Source organism: Spinacia oleracea, chromosome 2 (genome assembly GCF_020520425.1).
Source record: "Spinacia oleracea cultivar Varoflay chromosome 2, BTI_SOV_V1, whole genome shotgun sequence".
Classification (NCBI taxonomy): domain Eukaryota; kingdom Viridiplantae; phylum Streptophyta; class Magnoliopsida; order Caryophyllales; family Amaranthaceae; genus Spinacia; species Spinacia oleracea.
This window is the reverse complement of record NC_079488.1, coordinates 105,613,310-105,639,011: the sequence shown is the minus strand read 5'-3', so window position 1 is coordinate 105,639,011 and position 25,702 is coordinate 105,613,310. Positions and strand designations below refer to the sequence as shown.

General features: G+C 35.0%; 2 protein-coding genes across 3 annotated transcripts; one reads left to right on the top strand and one right to left on the bottom strand.

Moving 5' to 3' along the window:
• Positions 1–490: 490 nt before the first annotated feature.
• LOC110785228 (UDP-glycosyltransferase TURAN) lies at positions 491–14,704 on the top strand. 2 transcript variants are annotated; one of them, XM_056837652.1, is made up of 17 exons: positions 491–707; positions 861–961; positions 1,373–1,406; positions 2,222–2,277; positions 2,354–2,494; positions 3,750–3,898; positions 3,982–4,071; positions 4,159–4,225; positions 4,307–4,370; positions 4,444–4,558; positions 7,805–7,971; positions 8,061–8,171; positions 8,294–8,355; positions 9,181–9,233; positions 9,844–9,919; positions 13,162–14,064; positions 14,398–14,704. In XM_056837652.1, the coding sequence occupies exons 2-16, from the start codon at positions 869–871 to the stop codon at positions 13,585–13,587; spliced, it is 1,704 nt and encodes a 567-aa protein (XP_056693630.1). In that variant the 5' UTR covers positions 491–707; positions 861–868; the 3' UTR covers positions 13,588–14,064; positions 14,398–14,704. The 2 variants fall into 2 exon arrangements, with proteins under 2 accessions (XP_056693630.1, XP_056693629.1); XM_056837651.1 differs by having other exon boundaries at positions 492–707; positions 852–961.
• An 800-nt stretch (positions 14,705–15,504) lies between these two features.
• On the bottom strand, positions 15,505–19,774 carry LOC110785223 (uncharacterized oxidoreductase At1g06690, chloroplastic). The gene is made up of 10 exons (XM_021989664.2): positions 19,298–19,774; positions 18,728–18,819; positions 18,578–18,618; positions 18,294–18,458; positions 18,166–18,188; positions 17,963–18,034; positions 17,625–17,792; positions 16,982–17,064; positions 16,826–16,888; positions 15,505–15,939 (listed from the first exon to the last, which is right to left on the bottom strand). The coding sequence occupies exons 1-10, from the start codon at positions 19,518–19,520 to the stop codon at positions 15,754–15,756; spliced, it is 1,116 nt and encodes a 371-aa protein (XP_021845356.1). The 5' UTR covers positions 19,521–19,774; the 3' UTR covers positions 15,505–15,753.
• Positions 19,775–25,702: the final 5,928 nt, after the last annotated feature.

Genomic DNA, 25,702 nt, shown 5'->3' with positions numbered 1-25,702 from the left:
TGGTATCCCATTTTAATTTTTACATTTTGAAGATTTCTTTTTATATTATCACATAAATGTCTCTAATATTCTGTCCAAATTTGTGTCAAGTGATTATTTTAATCAATAAAATTCATGGGCCATTTACCCTCGCCATTTTTCATCGGGGTGTTGAATAATTGGCACCTTTTCCATGTCAAAATGAAATGTAATTTGCTTGTTTAAAAAAAAATAGAAGAAATATCAAAGTACTATGGATTATGGAGTAGTTGTTAATTGCGGATAACAAAGGTAAAAAAATAAAAAGGAACTCAAAAAGTAAAGATGGTTATGAGTCGGATCGGCTCGAGACCCAACCCGGTACGAAAAAAACTCGGTTCGACGTAGACACATTAAAAGCACGGCACGAAATCATGAGCCGTGAGCTTGGATCTGGCCCATTCCGCAGCCCGACCCGTCCCACGGCCATCTTTCTAAGAAAGTACCCAACTATCATCCTGCCGGAAAATAACGATACTCGGCGGCGAACATGACAATAGTGAACCGGAGTACAGTTTAAGTTAAAATTACGTTACCTTTTCATGGTATAAACCACCAAAAAGAAAACGCAGAGCTTATTTTAATCCCAATACTCATCTCTCACCGTTTTCGCCTCCATTAAAGCCAAAATTTTGAGGAAATTCGAAGTTTAAATTACTCAATACTTACACTGATCTACATTTTCGGAGGTATGAATTTAAGAATTTCTTTTTGTAATTAATCATTTTCAATAAGTTGAACCACTTTGATCAATGTCAATTTTAATTTTTATATTATATTGTTTGTATGATCCAAGTTCATTCTTTCGATTGATTTTACTTTCTTGTGATAAGAATTTGAAGAGCAGAAGATGGGCAAAAGAGGTAGAGCAGCAATTGTTGTACTAGGGGATATCGGCCGTAGTCCAAGAATGCAATATCATGCCCTCTCACTTGCTACCCAGGTCAATTTCTTCATGTTTTTTTTTAATTTTAATTTTAATTTTTATGATTGTTGTTGGTTGTGGTCGTCTTCGTCGTCTCAAGCATCTTTGAAGTTAGACACATAGTTGCATACGGAGGTTATTGCGACCAAAAATAGTATTTCATTCGCAAGGAATTGAAAAGCACAATTAAATGTGGTCTTGAAAAGCAGATGTTTAGAATCTGTAAAGAATTTTGCTGGTAGAAATTATATATGTAGGACTGCTGTTTATGAGCCAGATCTTAAACAAATTCCACAATTGTTGCTTTGGAGATCATTTTAGTTTCTAGTTTTCATGGATTAGCTGAATCGGCTACTTCACAGCCGTTGCTTTTTTATGCTTTGTTATTTTTATGGTTCTATTTGACTGACACTGTTGTTGTTGTCTTAGGCATCTCTCGAGGTAGACATTGTTGCATACGGAGGTATGTTCGGCGTGGTTATTGTTTGAATTTGTTTGCATCTAGTGTTTTTGAATCAGATTTTATCTTGTGCTCAAAGATATAGGGTTCTGACCATGGAATTTCAACTCGAAACCCAAAACTACTTGTTGCAACAATTGAAATATGGATTTGACCCAAAAATAACCATAAATTACCTTAGTAACCCGAAGCCAACCTGACCAACCTCTTTAACACATTTAGGTGCCTTCTGTTGGGAATATCATTTAAAATTTTCAAGCTACTAAGTTGGTGGCCCGTGCTTATGTTTTTAAAAGACTAGGATAGGCCTCGGGAAGGATTAGTAAACGAAAACAGGATTCATTAGTTTGAAGAATATAGTGAGGGGGCTACCAATTTATGGGGAACATCCCTTGGAGCTTTGTGGCATCATTTTGGGTTGATGTTAAGACTTTTATGCTGGGCATTTCATTATGAGTTTTCTAGTCTAATCAAAATGCTGTGTTTGGTCTTTTTACGCCACAATTATCATAGTACAAAGCTTGTTCTCTAACCTTAGAGAAGAAAAAGGAAGGCCCACCTTCGTTTTGGTGATTCTTCTGTTGGTAACAAAAACATGTAAAAAAGGTTAAGTTTGTTCATCATTTCCATGTCGTCGAATGCTATCAATGATTGCCACAAGTTGTCTTCAGAAGATTTTTGTGAATTCTATTAAGTTTACCATGAAGATTCTTTTATCCGTACACTTACTTTACCTCTCTCCACAAGAACTTTCTTATTTTGTGAAACACAATTGAGTATGTTATCGTACTTATTTAGTTGACCTGAATCTTTCGTAGGTTCTGATCCACATGTTGCTGTTCTGAAGCACCCTTCAATTTGTATTCATCAAATGGTAGTGATTTTGGTTTATGCTTATAATTGTGTCTTGCAATATCATGTTCCTTCTTAATTTATATCTAATTTTGTAGGCACAATGGCCTAAATTTACGCAACATCTACCGTGGATACTTCGTTATCTTGTACTTCTGCTCAAGCCACTATTTCAGTTCCTTGTACTCCTTTGGTATCTTTGCTTTAAAATACCAGCTCCAGATGTTTTCTTAGTTCAGGTGAGCAAGTTGGAAGTACACAAACTTATTTACTTAAACTTGCTGGTTATCAGATACAATGATAATTTAGTGTCTGTGGATCGTTGTGGAGCCAGGCCTGTTCTTGACATTTTGGAGGGCTGGAGGCCCTAGGTGAAACAAGAGACAATTTGGCCCTTCATAAATTAACTGAATAACATTGTTTGGATGCGTCAAATAACTAATACGAGTAGTATATATTGTTCAGACTATCCAACATAGACGGGCAGTTCCATCAAAATGACTAACATAGCATACGCTTTGCCTACTAATATTCATATTTGAGTGGAGTACTAAAGACCAAAAGATTTCAAGTTCATAACCCAAATTAAGCTACAAGATGACAAACCAGAAGAAAAAAAAGAAAGAAAAAAAGAGTAACAATAAAACAAAAGTTGAAAAAGGTTAACATGAAATTGCGGGAATAGGGGATCGAACTTGTATTAAGAAACAACAAGGAACTTCTGACCACCGTAGCGAAGAACCATATACATGCTCTTTACATCGTTATTCATTACTAATAGTATAATGTTGTTTAGACTGTTCTTTTTGGCCCCTTTCCTGCCTGGATCCTAGGCGGTTGCACCTCTTGCCTATGCCTAGGGTCGGGCCTGTGTGGAGCTTTCTTTACTTGATATGGCCCTCTTCTTTGGTGGTGCACGAGCTGTAGGATATTTTTTACTTGTAACTGAAGGAACTTCGCCTGAGTTGCAATCAATTAGTTACTCCACACGATTGAAATATGAAAGTATCTAAATAATTAGATAGTGACACCATAGAAAAAAGCCTTGGAATTTCCATTTCAGGAGACACTCACAAGAGTTGGAGTTGGGGAACCTCTCTGGTTAGTATGTGTGTCGGGGGTATTACATGCTCTTAGATGATACAGATAGGGGTGGGTTGGGTGATTGTAGAGGTGTTTTTTCTTGCAGTTCTTTCTTTGTACACTTAAAAAGTCTCACAGTTACTCTGTATAGAATTCCGGACAAGGTTGTCTTTTGTAGCTGGGGGTGTTACTTTTGGTTTCAAGTTTAATGCCTGCTCTCAAAGTAAAGAGGAGTGGTGACTTACGTAATTGTTACATATCAAGGTTTTAAAGGTTGATAATTAATACTGAAAGAGGCCTACATTTATGATGGTGTGTTTTTTTACTTCGCCAGAATTTTTCATTTTCTGATTATTATTCAATAATCATTATTCAATAGTTCCTTTATCTATCTGTTTTTGTTTTACAAAGAATCCGCCATCTGTACCAACCTTGGTGGCTGTGAAATGGGCAAGTTGGATCAGGCATTCGGCATTCATAGTGGATTGGCACAATTTTGGATACACTCTGCTGGGTTTGTCTCTTGGTAGAGGAAGCCGTTTTGTTGCAATATATCGTTGGTATCTTTCTAATTGGTTGGCGTTTCTATGCATGCTCTTGCAATCACTGTATGTTTATGATTTATGATCGTCTTTTCATAAAGGTTTGAGAAACATTATGGACATCTGGCAGATGGCTCTCTCTGTGTAACAAAGGCCATGCAACATGAATTGGATCAGAACTGGGGAATCAGGTGAGGGTTCAGTTGTGGTTTGCAGCGTTCTTGCTGATAAGGTCGTGTGTTCCCTCAGTGATGTAATATATTTCCTATTGAATGTAGAGCCACTGTGTTGTATGATCAGCCTCCAGAATTTTTTCACCCCGCTTCAATGGAGGAGAAACACAGAGTGAGCTATCTTTATCGTTTTAGTTAAGCTTTAGCTTTTTCTTCTATTTGTGAATTTGAATTTTATGTGAATCTTCTACAGCTGTTTCAAAAATTAGATCAAGAGTTCAGACACTCTGAGGGAATTCAAGATTGTATCAGCCATGGTAATCTGTTGACAATATTTCTCGCATAGTTTAGGTGACATGAACCACCTGTTAAAGCTTTCTACTTCTTCAGGAAGCAGACACATGAGGACAGATGAGCCATTTGATACACTGTTTACTAACATCTCTGGGGTTGGTGTCACTGAAAAGTCAACCAGGCCTGCACTTGTTGTTAGTAGTACAAGCTGGTGAGATCTGAATCTGCAACTTAATACTTGGTTGATGTGCTATACTCCAACTAGATTTTACATTTCTCCCTTAGTTTTCTGTTTGAGGTTGGTAGAGAATTTTTATATATCTTCTGATGCCTTAGCCTGATTAAAATAACAAAAAATGCAATAAGTTGTTGCTTTGTTAGTGTGTTTATGTGTTTGTTTATCTTTGGAGCAAGGAAGGACACACTAAGTATTTTTTGCATCTTTAGCCTATAGTGTTCCGTGTAATAGCCTTCAAAAGTAAATAGTTTGATCTTGAAACTTACTGCCATATTTCTGTAAAGCATATTATATGATCCCTCTGATAGATAGGTTGTAATTGAGCTGCTCTAGGAACTCTTAAGCTGGTATAGATGTATAATTTTAGGAATGTACTCCAGTCTATCTCTTGCACCCAAAGTCCCTTTTTCTTCAAGATGAAGGATTTATTGGAACCTATTTTACTCAGACTCGGGTAACCATGTCGGACAAGGGTACATGTCCACGTGTCCGACATAGGGTTACCCGATTCGTGGTTTGCTTCGGTTCGCGATTTGCGGGTTGGTCGGTTTTAGGTTCGCAAGAAGGGTTTGGAACTCTTTTTTCCGTGTTTTTTTAAAAAATTGTTCAAAATATTATAAAGATTTTTATTATACATATATTTTCCTTCTCAAATAAAAAGGCCCAACATATTTTTTCTTCACTCGCCTTCCCTGCTCTTCAGTAGCTAAAACTAGGGTTTCGGATTTGGCACGACGATACCAGAGATTTGGTTCGCGACCCACAATGAATTGGGTCGCCAGAGAGCCCGTTTCGGTATGGGCGAACAAATTTGAGATCCACGGGGGGTGCCTGCGAATCCGGTAACGCTCCGACTAGGCTATTTTGAGAATTTCTTTTGTGATTTTGGTCCAAAATGAAGTGTCTGGTGCCCATACCCATGTTCGAGTGTCGAGGATCCAATACGGGTATGCGAGGTAAAACAAAGAATCCAAGTAACATAGATTGGGACGGTCAGAGCTTTTATGGAGTTCCTTGTTAATGAACATCTGTTGCGACTTGTGAGTTTGTCAGAGCTTTTGATGATTCTGATGGATTAACTGGGATGATGATGAAGCTGTAATTTCCAGACAAAGCCATTGCTCCTCCCTCACTGCTTCACCCCTGCAATATAATGGAGGAAATGTTTTAGGCTAAATGGTTCATCTTTTTGTTTAACGATCTTCTCTAAATGATTTGGTGATTTCAACATTTGCAGACAACGTCAACTTTTCTAAATACTTGGTAAATCTTTTCGTGATGGCAAGGTAATGCAGTCAAATCTAGGATAAAAACAACTCCTAAAATAAAGATTAAGATGATTGACATTTCCAATCTGTATTTGTTTCAACGCTTCATGTCTCCAACTTTTAGCATAAAGAGCTGACCTATGTTGACCAGAATGGTCTTATGGACACAACAGTGTGAAGCATACTTCTAATTTTAAAATACTTTTACATATGCTTTTCACGTTACAACTTACAAGTACATGTACACATTTGGTAGTTCCTGTTAAAATTCTGATCTCAAGCCCATACTTCTTTTTTCAACGAATACGTGGTTCAAGGTAATGGAAGTGTTGGTTTAAAAACTTGGAATTGAAGTGTTGAGTAAGGATTCTATTCACTTGTCAGAGTATCGAGTGTCTAATGTATCAGGTGCGTTACACAAAATGCAGAGACAAAGTGACATAGGAGCTTACTTCTTACAAACAAACACATGTCATTGCCTAGATATGGACGTATTGAACTATGTAATCGAATAATGGCACGCCTCCATGACTTGTCCCTTACTCTTAACACCTTTAGATATACATAATACCTGCTTTTGGGACCATCTACTCATGTAATCTAGAACTTATTTTTTTGTAGTTAAATATATATCTGATGGGCGCTGTTAAAAAGTTTCACTTTAAGCAAAAATAAGGCTAGTAGTAAGTATTGACGAGGATTTGGAAGATATATGACAGAGAAACCCAAATTCCACAAATGGGGGAAGAAAGGAGAGTGAAAGGATCTCTTCTTTTTTTTCTTCAACATTTGGGTCACAACACTCTTGGATATTTGATTGTTACTAGGTAACTTTGATGGAAAGTGGTGGTTTAGAAGTTATTGTGGAGAATATGAAAATATTGTACTGACTTTGAGAAAATTGCTATACCATAGTAATAGCTAAGAAAACCTCCCTCCTCCTCACCAAAAAACGAAAGGGGAAAAATAAGAAATATCTTTATTTAGTAGTTAGATCCACAAGTGGTCAAGGAATGTGTTTGAAAAACAACAATGTGCCATATTGATTTTCAATGTGAGTGTTGAAGATAATTGTATTGCACTTGTAGGACTTGTTTTGACTATAAGCACTTTGTACTTGTAACTGGCGATTATTAGATGCAATAACAGGTTTGACTTGACCACTTTGTAGAAGTTGATTGGAAGTAGTTTTTAATCATTAAATGAGTTTTTTGGTAAAAAGTTTGAATCTAGAAGACAAATTTCTTACATTAGTGAATTACATTAAGTCGTAAACTCACTAAACTGTTTAGTAGGGGGTCCCTTTCTGAGTATTAATCAACTATTTTGTCTTTTTAAAAAAAATGTTTAGTAGGGGTAAATATATCTCCCCATAACCCAAAATCTTGTTTTCCAGTGCATGTTGCAAGTTAGTATTTTAAGTCCATAAGGCTGACTTAATATGATAACCCGTTATCCTATTCACAGAACCTCTAAAAGAAAACGTTAAAAGCTTACTAAAATGCAAAGTTGCTATGCTAAATGCTACTCCCTTTGGTCCATATTGCATTGCATGGGGTAATATTTAATGAGTAGTACTCGTGTGAAGTAGTGTGAAAAGTAAATGGAATTGGACATACAGGGTAATTCTCCACTCCTCCATCACCAAATGCCGATTCACCGTTTAAGCGACTACTTACCTTAGCTTGAATTTGTCAGAGGAGAGGGAGATAGAGAAAGTAGATGTAATTGGAGACCGAGGTAGTTTTATATTGAGGAGAGAAAATAAGTAGGTGTGATCGGAGATAGTTCGTATTAAGGAGCGTGTGTGACCCATGTCTCTTTTCAAAAACAGGGGGTGAAATGTAACGTGAGGCGGATGAAAAAGGAAAGAGTGAAACCTTCTTAGTTTGAGGAAGATCATCTTATGATATCCTGTACATGCTGTTAATTTGTCAATGCATACTGTTAGGACACCAGACGAAGATTTTAGTATCCTTCTGGAGGCAGCAGTCATGTACGACAGACGTGTTGCAGCAATCTTAAATGAGGACGATTCAGTCAAAGAAGAGGTCCTTTGGGATGAAATGAACAATGGGAAACAAAATAATTATCCCAGATTGCTATTTGTAATAACAGGTGCTTCTTGTCTTGACGTATGTATGTTATGTTCTATTGCTTAAGAAGCAGGCTAGGGAACTTGAAATTTGATTATTTCCATATTGCAGGAAAAGGCCCTGAAAAAGAAAAATATGAACAAAAAATAAAGAACTTACACCTTAAGCGTGTGGCTTTCCGTACAATGTGGTTGTCAGCCGAAGATTATCCCCTGCTTCTTGGTAATATTATTAGTTTTCGGTTGTTTGCTTCGTTTTTTCTGTTGGCGGTTGAACTCTCTTGCTGCGTACTCTTTTGTTTATAAAAAGGTGTAGTTAGTGATTAAAATTTTGGTTGTTTATAGGGTCAGCTGATCTGGGGGTTTGTCTGCATACTTCCTCATCTGGATTGGATCTTCCAATGAAGGTATTAGGTGGTTCTAATCTCAAATACTCCTGATTTTTTGTTCTACCCACTTACTGTAGATACACAGACCAAGAAAAGCGGGGAAAAGGTGGGCAAAGTAAGAGAGAGGGAGAAAAAAGTGTGTGTGTGTGTAGGGGGGAGAAATTGTGGGGTTGGGGGGGGGGGGGGGGGGGTCATGAACTCACTTGACTCTCAAGAATTGTAAGGTAATTGCTTTACTTTAATTAGATAAATAAAGGAAGGATTTTAATTGATAGATAAAACTCAAGGCTTACAAAATACAGATTGTGTTTGAGAACTTTTGAGAGTTCTCTTCTCTCCAATTCCACTCAATACATTCAACATGCCTTCTCCTATCAACTCTTCCCCTTTTTAATTACAACAATCCAATAAAAGAAAATGCATTACTAAAAAGCTAACATGACAAATAATTGCTGCCTCAGGCTTCCTACTGCTTGTGTAGTGGCTCCGCACCCCTAAAAGGTGGTAGGCACAACCACCAAGTTCCTCCTTACTTCGCTTTTCTCCTAGTGTAGGTGTGCAGAATTGGTGGTCTGCATAGAGTAGGTGAGTTCGTTGCAGGGGGGTAAGATGATAAAGTGTACCAAAACCGGAATCAAGTAGAAGTGGGTAGAACAAAAAACAAAAAGCACACTAAAACGGAAAGTGGATAAAACCAAAAGAAATGGAGGGAGTATATGCAAGTGGTGAACGCAAATATCCAAATAACTTTTATTTCTATTCTTTGTGGTTTAAGAAATGAACAAAACCCGCTACTCTGCATGAATTCTTGATATCTAATATGTCGAAAAATTCTGGTGCTAGGTTGTGGACATGTTTGGTTGTGGCTTGCCAGTCTGTGCTGCATCTTACTCATGGTAAAATCTTCAGCTGTTGCTTCTTGTTTTACTGTTTCAAGTTTAATTGTAGATGCTCATCCATTGTTTTTATTAAAGCTTAACTGGGGTACCCTAAGGCATGTTATATCTTTGTGAGGTACAACTTTTACTTCATACTTTGAAATACCTGGTCTTCAGTAAATATTCAGTGAGAAACCTTGTCACTGGAAGTTAATATGACATTAACTTCTTAAATGCGTATTTTTATTAACTCTGGGTTATATATATCCAATTTTTGCCAAAAAAATCGAGTAGTTTAGTAAAAAGTTATGGAGTTAATATTGAAGGGGGTAAGATGGTCATCAATTGAACATGTTCGGAACTTTCAGCAAATAAAAAAATTGTCAATGGTGAGACAAAGCATACATCCTTGAAATTGTATTAAGCTCGGGATACCTTCAAGATTAAAGTCATTTTAGAGACTACCTCGGTGATAGTAGTCCCAACTTTAGTGTATTGGTACCTCAACTCCTCAATGAAAAAATAGCTTTCGTAAAATAAATTCCTTATGAAGGAGCATCATGATTCTTTTGAAATGCGATTTTCTCCATTTCTTAATTGTAATACGCTGGCTGGGTGAACATTTTAGTATTGAGGAGCTTGTCAAAGTTGAAAGGAATGGCCTTCTTTTCTCATCTTCTTCAGAACTTGCGGATCAGCTCTTGGTAAGACCTCTTGAGTTTTGAAATTTTTATTCTTTTGTGCCTGATATACTTTAAAAAAAAAAAAAATTAGCTTATTGTTTGAGCTGTGGACATTTGCGAGACTGGATTGCCTTTTTTGTGTTTTTAATGTTGGGAAATATCCTCCTAAATTTCATTAATGTTGTTTTTCTCTGCATTGTATGTTGTGATGTGCAAACTAATTTGTGATAAACGATTAAAAATATTTAAAGATGGTTGTGGCCTTGTGGGTCAGGCCGTGCTTCGTGCCGAGCCCACGTGCCTTGTGCTTGAACGGGCCTGGCCCACTCCAAACCCACTTGTTTCATGCCAGGCCGAAATTTTCAAAAGCCAACATAGGCCCTCGGGTTGGGTTGGGCATTCGCGCCTAAGCCTAACTTCACTAAATTTGACGTGTTTTGTCGGGTCTTGTCGTGCTTTTTCCAAAAAAATGTGGCCCGAGCTCAGCCCACGATTTCGTGCTCGTGTCGGCCCGTGATTTTTTCATGCTATTCCCCGGCCCGGCCCGGCCTAGAGCCATCTTTAACAATATTGAAGAGCTTAAGCAAGTAAACCAAACATGACATGAAAACAAGAAGTTTACCGTGGAAAACCCGAGCATGTGCAGGAAAACCCACCAGTCTACTAGAAATGATGATGAAAATTTATAAAGAGATTACCAAGCTATGAAAGCTTCACCTCACAACACTCCCTCACTGAAACCCTAACTGTATGAGCTTTCAATGAGGCTTTCTCTCTCTTAAGTCAACAACATGTATTTAAAGGAATCTACAGTGAAAAACCCACGATGTGGCTAATTTTGGTCCAGCAGCCACGAGGGTGTGGACGCTCCGCCTTATGGTACAAAGGACGCTCTACCGCAAGGAGCGAACGCTCCGCCTCTTGGTGTAGTGGACACTCGAAACTCCCTGACTCCAACGTCCCAAAGTTCGATCCGGCGCAGACGAGCAAGATCAGTCGAGCGCGAATGCTCCACATTACAGCTCCTCTTGCCTTTAACCCATCTCTACACCTTCAAGCCCAACACTGTGGACTTCAAATTGAAACATCTCCTGTTATTAATCTTTCTTTCATGCAGACTTTTAAATCCCTTGTTTCCCATGAACAAGGGGCTCATTGCATGATTCTGGTCTATGTTGCTCACTCTCTTATTTGGATGACGTGTCTGACAAGGGATTGTAGGATCCAACACTTCTCTGACACTCTAGATGTAATAAATTTCATACAAGGCCACTACATAATTATATATTTGGGTGTCACGTCGGTCGAAGGATCCAACATTTGACACCCTCCGTCAACCACAGTGTCGAAGTAACATAGATTCTGGTTATCACTAACAAACTAGAGAAATGCCTCTCATGATACAAAAATCATGCTCAGCAAGTATGATGTCTGAGTTTTAAATTTCTAGGCACAGCTGAAGAATTCTAGGCGGGTTTTCCCTAGGTACCTGATCTAAAAGTGTTGGAACCTAGCCACTCTGATGTTTCTCGCTGCAGACATAAAGGGCTGTAGTGATTCCAACCTAGGAGAACACTTCAAATGATCTACTGCAAATGCTCTGAGATTCTGTAATAGCTTCCTGAGTTCTTGCTAGAAGATAGTGAACTTTCAAAACTACCAAGTTAGAGAAAACAACATGAACCCAGTTGCTATCCTTAAAGCATAAGATTGTAAAATGAGTTATCTTTGACACAGTTGACTTGCTTTTTGGGAAAAGTTTGGCAATTTGAAATAGAAATTTTAGTGGCTAATGTGATGCAGAGTAAGAGCTTTGGGATTAGTCAGCATGCTTTACGATTTCTAGTAAATGAGCTCTTTAGTAGAATGTTGGAGGCTACAAGTACTTTGAGGCTCAAAGATCCTTATAATCCTATATCTGTTTCTTTTTACCTTGGTGTCGGACGATCTTTTCAGCTACCTCTTCTCCTAGGTTCCAGTGTTATTTTAATTCAGGGTTTTATGGTTGGTGGAGATTTGGAAAAGGTTTCCAGACTGCATCTGATAAATCACAGAGTTTCTACCTATGACCTTTCCAGCTAAGGTCTTTCGGATAAATTCAGGTCTTAGGGTAAAACTATGGTTATTACTTACTTGGACGGGTTTGCATCTTTATCTGACTTGTGTCTTTCTATGAACAGCTGTAAACAAGTCCTATTTTTGACAGATATTCCGGCTACTAACAATTATTATCTACTTTTCCCAAAACATGTCGGTTTCCCCCCAAAAGAAAGTTTCTTCTCTTTACCTTGGGTTGAAATTTTTTATCTTTTACATAGTAAAGCAACTCCCCTGCTCCACAATACTTAATACTAGCTTGTTATCCCCAACTTACTTGATTCCTTGTAGGTAGGTTCTGCGTATCATGTAACATGAGTTGTGGTTCTATCAAATCATTTGCTCTACCTTGTCCTTTGTCTCTTGAAATTTGTGCATAGCACCTTGAGTGTCATCTTTAAGCTTTTCTCTTGTAGCAAAAGCATCAATATTTAAAACTATGGTAGAGGGAAGAAACATTGGTCAAAATTAGGATTTTAAAACATCAAGTTACTATGAAAATTTCTCTTTTATTTCAGAAACTATTTTGGCACCTATTTTTTGATTTGATTTTTCTGTGTGAGGATTATTTATTAGTTTTGTGCTACTGTCAACTAAGCTAGAATATGACAGCTTTTTGAGTAAAGGTAAAGAGATTTACAATTTTTATGTGTTTGTAGTCCAGGTGTCAGGTAATGTCACCTTCTGATGCTTTGGTTCCCAAATTATAAAGAGAGATTGGGTGGTACAGTACTGTCTAAGACGTGGCTTTATATTCTTGCTTCAACCCCTTCCCTTACACCCCCCCTCCCAAAAAGAATAGAAAAGCAAATCCAACCCTTTTACATTTGGCTGAAATTTGTATAAGCACAATGCTGCATAACCTTATAAATTTTATATGGAGAAATTGTCAGAAAGAAAATAGTTCATCTGGAAATTTTAGGGGCAAATAATTTATGTTTGAATGGACAATTTCATTTTTCAACTTTCTGTACATGACGAGTGATGGATCAATAGAAGTGATTTACACCTCCAGTCTCTAGATCTAATTGTTGGATGTTATTCTGTCTAGAGATCTATACATATACGAATTATATAAGTAGACACTATTCTATTATTTCTGACTGTATTGCTACCATCTTGGCTATACTGATATTTAAAAATTATAACTTTATTTACTTTTCTAGATGCTTTTCAAGGGTTTCCCTAATGAATGTGATGTGCTCGCATCGCTGAGAAATGGAGCCCTAGAAACAAGGTCTTCAGTAGCTTGGTCTACTGAGTGGGAGGAACATGCAAAACCCGTGGTACTAGAGGCAAGTTTGTTACCGCTTTTCCTATCTATCTGCTTCATTGTGGTTTTACTTTTCTCTAGGTGTGCACTCTGCCTATTGGGAAATCTAAAAGGTTTGAATTTTGCAAACATGAATGCGACTAGGAATTTTGTAGGATTATTTTGTCAAAAAACACCTTTTATGACCTCCAAGTTTGAAGAAGTACCCTTTATAATATTTTGTGTGGATAAACCTTTTCAAGACCAAAAGCTTGTCAAGTTGCACCTTGCATCTTTATTCGACTTTCTGGAAAGAAAATTAAATTTTCTGGCGAATTGACTCGTATTTCACTCTTTTATTCTTTTTTTTTTTCTCATGTGCTTCCCCCTTCTCTCTCTCTTTTCTTCGTCTTCTTCTGATTTCCACTACTTTCCCCCCACCCCCCCAAACCCACCTTCTCTTGCTCAAACCTCCTGCCATGGATTCACCCTTTTCTTGCCAATTTCTCGCTTCATCTCTTAATGCCGCCACAATTTTGTAAAGATCTGTATGTTTGTCACTTTTGCCAAAGTCACCAAGTATACTTTGTGACAAAAATATAACGGATTCACTTTTTGCTTCTTGACAAATTCCATTGATCTAGTGTGACAGTTACTTGGAGAGAGCTGTCATAGAATTTATAAAATCTGTATTTATTTAATGTTTCCCTTTCCTGATACTTGCAGGTGATATCTCGAAATTCTAGTTGATCTTTATGGTATTCTCTTATGTGTCCTGACTGACAGTCACCTGCGTGTAATGTCACGAAATACAATGGTATGTTATCAGCGTTCTTCTTTTTCTTTTATCAATCTACTTCTCTTCATGGCCTTATATTAAAGCTGGTAATGGTTCGTATGATGTATGAATGTATGATAGACTATTCTGAAATGGTAGTCCTTTTTTTGACAGGATAGTCATATTCATCTATTTTTCCTCCCTGTAAAATGGTTATTTTTTCTGTATGATCTTCACATGTTCATGGTGTCTACTTTGTTGTGAAGTACTCCGTAACAGACAATATATTTCGTTTTACAAATATTATGGTCCACATGGACATTTTCAGAATTATAGATTCTCATAGATTATGTTTTGCTGCTATGAAAACAGGTTTATTTCTACTCTTTCGGACAATTAGGCGACGCAAAGTTTTAGATGACACCTGAAATCCATGTTGAACAAGGCTCCTGGTATAGTTGAGCACTTAACGAGAATGGTAGTCCGTATGTTGCATTTGTTCCCCTCTTTCATAGCTTGATTTTGTGTCATTTACACACTTATCTGTATCAGTAATCTCAACTTAGTAATGTACATTATATAATACGAAGTACTTATTTGTCCAAACACAAACATATTAGTCAAGTATACTTTTTTTAATAATGAAACGACATGCATACTATTTTGCGATGTTTGGAAATTAATGTTTCATGTTCTAAATCAGAAATAGATTACGATAGTTTTTTGCTCTTGAGAAATACTACGTATTAATATCAGAAATATGCTCAGAAATCAAATTATTGACTTATTCATAAACTCTTGTTCCTCCACCGTATCAAAGACGACCTTGCCTCTCGTCTCCGCCAAGCAAAGAACTAAGAAGTAAGTACCCACAAAAAAGCATTGTGATTTTAGGGTATTATATGTCAATATCCACCTAGCTGCTCAAGTTTTTCATGGAAATCTAATTGTGGAATGTCTACTCTTGAAAAGTGTAAGGAAATTTCACATGGTGGCCTCCTATTCGAAAAATCCTATATGGTAGAAACAAAAATAAATAAATAAAATCCATTGATTTTCATTCTAAATGGCTTTAAAATGTGTTTGTGGATCACTTGACATTTTCTATAGGTGATTTGTGAATTAGAGTAAAGGCCGAAAACGGGCGAACTTGATACAGTCCCTGACTGTATCCATCTTGATTCATGACTATACTTGGAAGTCTTCATTTCTTAGCATAGCAATTGAAGAATACTAACATTAGTTTTCACCTGATAGGGAATATAGGTCATTTAAATGCACACGATGTGTGTTTCACATTTCAAAAAACATGCACGACAACTCATAGTATATTGACAATGAAAGTATTATGGTTTGAAAGAATATATAGAAAAGTAAGGCTAATTTAAGCATTTTAGGTGGATATCAAACTCTTTCGGAGTTAGTTTATACATATAATAGAGATTAATGGCGACATGATATGCTTAGCCTTACACAAGGTACAAGCAATGAAATGCTCTTTCTGATCTTTTCATGAGAATACCAAACATGTGTTATTGTACTTGGTGTACAAGTATGTAAGAATAAAACTGTGATTTAGCATGATCCAAATCTATTTACAATCATATACTTATAGGAAGAAGTATTTAGCAGTATAGTATCATGGCTCCGACTATAGCCATATATGACCGTACCGGGTACCGTCTGGCTTGCTGCAAAACTAACTTAATAATGAAAGCCACAGACTTTTTACAACTTCTCAACTGGGAAGCCAATAATAGGCTTAATTTCTTTGGCTAAAGAACGCAGCTCTGCGATTTCTTCACCACTTAGTCGCCACCCGAGTGCACCTGCAAACTCTGCTGCTTGCTCCCTGTTTTTAGCTCCAGGTATAGGAACTACATTCTCCTGTGCTACTAACCAGTTCAGAACTACCTGCACAAATCAGAAAAAAGGGCATCAGAATAAAATGACTGATTATCTTGAAATAGTTTCATTGTTTTGCTTATGTTGCAGGTATTCTTCATTTCACCTCAAGTACAACTGCCTGTGAGGTAGAACTGGCAAAAGATGACCCAACCCACCAACCCGACCTGAACCCAACCCAATAATAAAGGGTTGGTTTAAGATTTTCAACCCGTTTAATTAAATTGGTTGGGTCGGGTTAAAATATTCAATCCGAAAGCAACCCTCCAACCCATATAACTAATCGGGTCAGGTCTACCCTCATAAAAAATTTAATTTTGGGTCTTTTTAGCTTTTTACAAATTATAAATATGAGAAACTTAAACTAACGTCTAGCAACCGCCAATACTTATTTTTCTCTCTCTAATCTCAATACATATTGGAGTATTAGTTTATCTGCTATGAGATTTGTCTCGGAAAAATGATCCATTTAGTTATAAATTCAAGTCAATTTACATATAAACTGGAAAAACAACTTAAACGGGTCAATTTTAAGTCAACCCATTTATAATCAGGTCGGGTTGAGTTGAGAATCTCAACCGATTTAAGTAAACAACTCGGGGTGGGTTGGAAAAATGTTAACCCATTTACAAATGGGTCGACTTGATTCTGACCCAACTCAACCCATTGTCAGCTCTTGTGAGGGGCCAACAAGGTTATTACTTTGATATATATGCGTCTAATTAACACAAGTACCCGAGTCCAAGTTAGCTTAATGTTTGGTTAAGAAAATTTCAAGTAAATAGGAGTATTGATTTTTCTATGATCTGACACTGATGAGGAAATTATACAGTATGGTAAGACAGTTAACTTGGGAAAAGAGATTAGTAAATTCACATCAAGAACATATATATACCTGAGTAGAAGTCTTATCGTAGTTCTGTCCTATCTCTTTAATTCTATTCACCAGAGGTTGCAGCTGCATTATTGCATAAAAACATTTTCAGCAGCATTAATCTCTTAATCCAACATTTCATTCACAGTTGTGCGCACAGGGACCAATAGTAGTTACCTGAGTTAGGTATTCTCGAGTATATATGCGGCCTCGTGGACCAGAAGGTGGATTTTCTGGTGTGTACTTTCCGGTCAAGGACCCTGCATATTTGCATAGATTTATATCACAGGTTATTCAATATTACTGATGAAGGGTTTTGGATGAATATTACATATGAAAATTTTGGATTTCTCATTCAGAAAGCTCAGATATATGAGGATAACAGCCATAAGAAAATATGCTTGAAAGTTTGGTTACATAACAAGCATGACTACAAGTTACTAAACATAAAACATGTCATCAACTGATCAACAAGTTCGATGTTAGTTGCAGCTGAGCTTAAGGATTTGTTCTCTTCAGTCTTCACCTTATTTTTATTGCTTATTAAATCAGACTAGAAAAACCAAACCAAACCAAACCAGACCAGAAAAAAGCAATGACAGAAAACATTTAGACCAGACCAGACCAGAAACTAGAAAAATCAGTGCAGATCGGGTGAAGAGCACAAAACCTAAGCCTACAAACCTTTCTTTCTGAAACCATATAGAAAAAAAGATTAATCTTGAGACTCGGCATTTTGGCAAGGCTTTGGTATGTTCCCCTTGGCAACTAGAAAGAGGTATATATGTTGGGAATGTGAGAAGTGATTTGAAGCACAAACCTTGAGCAATTGGTGAATAAGCAATCAAAGTGATCCCAAGCTCGTCACAGGTAGCCTTGACACCATTTTCCTCCGGTAGCCTGTAGATAAGGCTATAGTTGACTTGGTTTGAAGCCAGAGGGATGCCTCTCTTTTTTAGCTTCTGATAAGCTTCACGTAGCCTCTTCTCTGAAACCGAGAAAGATCACCAGTTCTAATTTTGGTTAGGAAAATTTTGACAGTCCAAGTATCATGACAGAAAATATGTAACAAAATTCAGGTTTCAGGAGTTCCCTTAACCAAAAATCCAAAATAAAGGGATGCATAAACCAAATTAAGCAAAATAAGTATTGACATACCGCTATAATTGGAAACCCCAACAGCCTTGACGAGGCCTTTCTCAACAGCATCACCAAGACCGTCAATGTACCCTGGAAAAGTCATCCTTACAGAAGTTAGATTGCTTAAACTCCAGATGATGATGATGATGATGATGATGATGATGATGATGATGATGATGATGATGATGATGATGATGATGATGATGATATAAAGGAGTAACCTTCATTTCCCCAGATTCCAGGCCTGGAATCAATCAGCAAAATACAGTAATTAACTTCAAATCCTTTCACAAAGAGACTGACATAATAACATAGATGTTGGCCACTTTTATTGTAAGATGATGCTTACCAGTGTAGCTGATAGAGCTCCACAGATGAGAGACCAAGGCGACAGAGAGAGTCCTCTAGTGCTTTGACAACACTTTCACGTCCTAATCTCCATGGCAGTGCAGCAAACTTTGTCGCAACTGCAACCTCAACTCCCGGATCCTTTTCTTTCCGCTCCTTAATAAACCTATCAAGGGATTCAGAAGTCATGACTACAGAATAGAAGCAACAGTTTTTATGTCACTAAACATTGTGATGTTAATTTGATGAAATTGCATGTTGCAAGCAGTTGTAGTCTAGTATTACCTTCCAAGAAGAGTTTCAGAGTTGATTGCACCCAAAGAGAACTGCAGGAAAGGTGAGTGAAAGAATCACAGTGACAAGGTTTTGAAGCCAATAAACATTATGCTGTTAATTTGATGAAACAGAACATAGTTGAATGGAGTAAAATCTGACCTTAGAGCCGTAGACCTCGGCAGTGTCAATGAAACTAATTCCATTATCAAGACTTGTGTCAAATGCTGCCTTTGCTGCTTTCATCTTCCTGTCTGCCATATCATAAAAATACCAATTCCACTGTCAACTCTTTTTCACTGTGCTCAAGTAGGAAAAACGTACCGGCAGGAACAGTTAATTCAGTACAAGTATAAAGGTTAATGTCTCCTCTAAAACTCACATCAGACTACTTTTCTTATCCAAGTATCTGTCTCCTGACACACCCTCCTAATGAACTTCATGAATGTCCACCAACAAGAAGTTATCAAACAAAGATCAATAATTTGAGTTTCTATTCAGAATAATTTGATACCCATTCATTCAGAATGCAGTCATGTATCCTGTTTTAGGATGTCCGGAAAATATTGTCACCTTTTCTAGAACAGTAATGGTTTATGAATAAATACTCCCTCCGTCCTGATTTAGTTGTAATAATACTACATCAAACTGTGTTACACTATCAACATGACTATATATTAGTTCCGGACAGTATGTAAATGTCAAAGAAAGAGATAGAGAAAAATAATTTACCATCCCATTCAAAGTTGTTCCAATAACTGGTATCACCCCAAGACCAAGCACCAACACCTAACCTAGTGACCTCCAGATTAGACCCTCCTAACTTGACCTTTCCTTCATCAATGGACTTAACTGAAGCATTATCCTCGAATGATGTAACTGCCCTTATCACATTTCTGTTTCTTTGGCTACCATACAAACACCAATTTGCAGCACCATTCAACTGCAAAGCCATCTTCAATTCCCACTTTTCACTTTTTTTTTCCCAAGGTTTTCTTTTTTTTGCTAAGTATTTTTTTTATCCTAAGTATTTTTTTTTTTGTTTTGGCCAAGTATTTTTTTTATCCCAAGTTTAATAAATTAAATAAAATATGATCTTTAATTTTAATTTAGTAACTCAAATATGAAAGAGCTAGAAATTTATGGTATGCGGGTGTGACAACAAAATGTGGGGTGTTTAAGTGCTTTGATGTTTGGACCCACACCACAAATATTGAACTGTTTTCTTGTGTTTGTGGGTTTTTGGCAAAACATGAAAATTAAGGCATTTTTATTCTTTTTTTTTTAATAAACATTTATTTTGGATTCTGGTAGAAAAAATCTCAAGAAAACATGGTCATGAATTCAACAAGTAGCTTGGTGGGTCCTTATTTCTCTATTTTTTTATTTCTAAATTTTTTGGTTGCAAGAAAGTGTGTTTCTGAGTTTCAGTTGGAAAGTAGTTGCCAATCAAAAGAGACGTGTGGGAATCAATTACACCGTGAAAATCAGCTCACTTTGGCCGCTGCACAATGCTTTGGAATTCTACGGGATGATGATAGAGGTACACAAGGTGTGCAAGAGTATCTTGCACACCACCACTTATAATATGCCACCTCAATTTTAGAAGATTCTATTTCTTTTGAAAATTTTAAACTGAAATTTGAAATGTGTTTTGAAATTTTAATTTTGAATTTCAAATTTGTTTTAAGTTCCCAACACAATCAGCAATTAATTATCTTTAATTCCCCATAAAAGCAATAAGTGCATTCTCCATAAAGGAAACGAGTAACCAAAAAATTATCTAATATTTTGATCTTTTCATGACTAAAATGATCCCGTAAAATGGTTTTGATCCGCAATTAAAAATTTGGTTACTTATCCTCCTGAGAAGAATCGAACACAGGTTTGCGCAGTTAGAGTAGATGTTGTAACAGCTTAGTAGTGACCATTGTAGCAAGGGGTATCAACACGTAAGTCATTGCAAACATAAATCTTTTGATCATTTTACCGAGTTTGAGAATTCTAAATATGATTTATGTAAAGGTGAAATGATCCTTTATAATCCTAGATAATATTATAACACATTCATGTGTTCTAGCTATTTTTTCTAATTTTGGTGGTGGGTCATAATTTTGTATTATAACAAGAAGTAAACAACTTACTCAGTAGATGTTTATGAAAATGTTAAGAGTTACACATCTATATATTTTACTTGAGTTTATTTTTATTTAAATTTAATTTCTTCAAAAGTTATATAATCTTGTGTAATCTTAGCCAAACTTAGTAATTAAAGGCTAACTCTTCGAAGTTTGATCTAAACAATTCATTTACAACGTACGGAGTTATATTTTTTGATAACGTTACTATTTTACAGATTTAGACATACGTAATAAAAATTTCATTTGGAGATTGGTAAACATTTTCTGGTATCTTTAAGTTTTATTGTAAGCCTTTGTGTAATCAGAAAAATATGTAGTATATAATTTTTAAAAAATAAATTATATTTTTAACAACCAACTCTTTTTTGATAATGAGGTAAACTAATTATCAGATAGTCCCCATAAAGATAACGATTTACCAAAAAATCATAGTTAAAGTTGAAAAAAATATTCAATATTAAGTTTGATGTTTTATTTACTAAAATAATCCCATAATTTAGTTTGTCACATTTAAAAATTTGGTTATTTTTTCTCTAGTCAAAAATCAAGCACGAGTTCTCGCAGTTAGATCGAGTAGATGTTATAGCAATGTAGTAGTGACCCCCTTAGCAAGAGGGATCAGCACATATGTCATTTCAAACGAAACTTTTTAATATAATTTTACGGAGTTTGAGAATTCCGAATAAGATTTCTTTAAAGGTGAAATCATCCTTTTTAATCATAGATAATAATACAATATTCGGTCCTAATTCAATAAGGGGTTATTGGCAAAAAAGCTTTTTTTTATTATATTTTTACTAGGAAGTACTCCGTATGTTTTTTCAATGAAAATTAAATTTTATAAGTATGTATTTTAATACATGGGATCATTTTATGTATTATGAAATCTAAACATTCGCTGCTTATAAAACCTTATCTATATTCTCAAAATCTCAAATATATTATATATTTTCTAGCACAAATGGATGTGCTGATACCCCTTGCCAAACTGGTTACACCGAAGTTTATATGATCATCTTTACACTGCCCCTAGACCTGCGTTCGATCCTTTATATGTGCATCTCTTTTTTTCCTTTGGGCAATTGTTGTTTTATATTATTATTGTTTTTATGATTTCTTTTTAGTATTTACGGAATCATAATAAACAATACTTCCTTTTTTTTTATGTATTGAATCTTTTTATGGGATCATTTGTAAGTTTATTCATAAATTTTATCCAATTTTCTTTATCTTTTCATCCAGTTATTAGGGAGTAACGATATGCTATTTCGACAATATATGATGTGGACTGTAATGACAGATGTGTGAAACGACCAATCTTTTGCATATCATAAACTCTTAGATGTAATTTAAGTTTCAGATATTATGAATAATATAATGATTTTTCAAAAAATATGTTTGTTGTAAACAATGAAATTTAGACTTTGAGTTTAATTATCATGTGTAGCTTCATCAGAAAACTTTTTGTTATGTCTTGAAAAAAAAAATGCATGTACTCATATGATTCGTCGATGGATAATGAAAGAAAAAGCATGTACTGATACTCATATCTTTAAACTTAAAAAAGCATAGTTAAAGGTGAAGAAAAACATCAACAATTTGATCTTTTCATGACCAAAATGATCCCATAAAAATGGTTTGTCACAATTAAAAATTTATTTTATTTGCTCTTGACAAGAATCGAACACTGGCACACACACTTAGAGTATATGTTATATCAGTAGAGTAGTGACCATTGTAGTAAGGGGTATCAGCACGTAAGTCATTGCAAACAAAATTATTTTTGTCTAATTTTACCGAGGTTGAGAATTCTGAATGTGATTTTTTTAAAAGGTCGAATGATCCTTTTAATCATAGATAAAGTTATAATACATTGTGTTTTCCAATTTTGGTGGTGGGTCGTCATTTTGCGTTATAACAAGAAACAAACAACTTAGATGTTTATGAAAATGTTAGAAATTACGTATCTGTTTTACTTGAGTTTGGTTTTATTTAAATTTAATTTCTTCCAAAGTTAAATGATTTCGTGTAAACGTAGTCAAACTTAGTTAGTTATTTAAATCTAGCTCTTTGAAGTTATTGAAATCTAAACAATTTATTACAACGTAAGAGTTACTCCCTCCGTCCCTTAATATTTGACATGTTTTGACTTTTTGCACTATTCACATAATTCGCTTTGACCCTATTTTATTTCCAGTATATGAAAATAAATGTTAGTATATAATATATTGTTGGCTTCATCTAAATGTATATTTTCAAAATATTAATATTTTTATAAATTTTATAATATATAGTTAAAGAAATTGGTGGTCAAAGTTGTGCATCGGCAAGCGTGTCCGGTCAAAACAAGTCGGGTATTAAGGGACAGAGGGAGTATTATTTTGGGATATCATTACTATTTAACAGGTTTAGACATACGGTAATAAAGAAATTCATTTGGAGATCGGTAAATATTTTCTAGTATCGTTAAGCTTATTGTGTGTCCTTGTGTAATCATAAAATATATAGTACATAATAAAAAATAAAAGAATTATATTTCCAACAACCAACTCTTTTTTTTTTATAATGAGGACAATTAATTATCTGATAGTTTCGATAAAGGCAACGAGTAGCCAAAAAATCATAAATAATGTGAAAACATCCAATATTTGAACTTTTCATGACTTAAATTATCTCATAAAATGGTATGTCAAAATTTCAAATTGTATGTCAAAATCTTGGTGGTGGTCGTAGCTTTCTATTATAACAAGAAGCAAACTACGTAGATATTTATGAAAATGTTAGAAATTAAAGATCTATTTTACTTGAGTTTGGTTAAATTTAATTTCTTCAAAATTTAAATGATCACGTGTAATCATAAAAATATATAATACATAATTAAACAATAAAACCAAATTTATATTTTCAACAACCAAAATTTTTTTGATAATGAGGATAAATAATTATCTAATAGTCCCCATAAAGACAACGAGTAGCCACAAAATCATAGTTAAAAGGTGGGGAAAAAAAATCAAAATTTGATATTTTCATGATTAAAATGATCATATAAAAGAGTTGTTAATACTTAAATAAAATTATTTGTGGGCTCTTGTTAGGAAATGAACACGGGTGCACAATTAAAGTATATGTTAAAACAACGTAACAGTGACCATTGTGATAAGGGGTATCAGCAGATCAATCTTTGGAAATTAAATTGTTTTAATCTAATTTTGTTGAGTTTGGGATTTTTTTTAATTATGATTCTTTTAAAGGTGAAATAATATTGTATAAGGGTAGTCAAAGTTAATACAATGTGTTGCGTTAGCGTACTTTTCCAATCTTGGTGGTGGCAAAACTATTTTGTATTATCAAAGATATGAACAATTTAGGTTATTATAAAAATGTTAGGAGTTACATATCTATTTTAGTTGAGTTTGATTTTATTTAAAATTTAATTTCTTTAAATATAAAATGATCTCGAATAATGGTAATCAAGGTTAATAAAAAAAATCAACATGTAACCTAACTTTTCAAAGTTACACCTAAACAATCTATCTACAACATACAAAGTCATTTTTCAAAATATTATACAAGTCCAAACATACGGTAAGAACAAATCTTTTTTGGAGATCGTTAGCTATTTTCTTGTATCGTTATGTTTTATTATAAGCTCTTGTGTGACCATAAAATTAAATATGTAATATTTAATATAAGGAAAAACCAATCTTATTTCACCAATAAACCCTTTTTTATATTGAGGACGATAAATTATCTGATAGTCCCCATAAGAGCATCGAGTTGCCAAAATATCCATGTTCAGGTTGAAAAAAATGTATATCCAATATTTTGATTTTTGTATGACTAAAATATGATCCCATAAAATGTTTTTTTACACTTTAAACAAATTATTTTTGGGCTCTTGGTAGGAATCGAACACATGTTAAAGCAGTGTAGCAGTGACATTGCCACAAGGGGGTATCAGCTCATCAATCCTTAGAAAGAAAATTCTTTTATTCTACTTTAGTCGAGTTTGAGATTTTTATGTCATGATTTCTTTAAAAGTGAAATGATCTTCTATAGTAGCAGGGAAATTAAATAAAGTTTTGTTGCAGCTAAATTTTTCAATTTGGTGGTGGCAAATTTATTTGTATTATAAACGATGTGAATGATTTAGGTTATTATAAAAATGTTAGGAGTAATACATCTATTTCAGTTGAGTTTGATTTTATTTAAAGGTAAAATTACACCCCCGCTAAACTAGTTACTTGATCATCCTACCACTAAGGTTATTGTTCGATCCTCCAAAAGTGTAATTTAAAAAGAAATTGTTATCATATTTTTTTTTTTTTTTTGGCATTTAATATTTTTTTATGATGTACTGAATTTCAATTGAGACTAAAGATTGTTAACTTATTAAATCTGATTTCACATGGGATTACATTTCTAGTTTACAATTTCGAATTTAATTCGGAATTCTCAACTGCAACCCGACCAAAGCTCCGTTGTTCAATGCTTTGTCGTTCAATCACCTTAGTCGTCGGAAATTACTATGCTTTAGTCGCCGCCCCAACAACAATAACAAACGAGATTAATTTAATCGCTCTTATATATTGATACATAAACAATTACACATATATAAAAGTATGCTTATAATACATACTTCGTATGAGACTAAAAAAGTTATATTTCTCAATTCAAAATTCACTTGTATACAAGACCCAAAAGTAAAACCTACAATCCAACACAAAATAAAGATCAACGTAACCAAAAAAAAACGCAAACTAAAAAATAAGTCAACTCCAGTCAAAAGTTGACCAGGATGACAAAAAACATATGATAATGTGTAATCGTAGCTAAACTTAGTAATTAAAAACTAACTCTTCGAAGTTATGATCAAAAGAATTTATTTACAATGTACGAAGTTGATTTTTTTGGATATCGTTACTATTTTACATGTTTAGGCATACAGTAATAAAAAAAATTAATTTGGAGATCGGTAAACATTTTCTGGTATCAT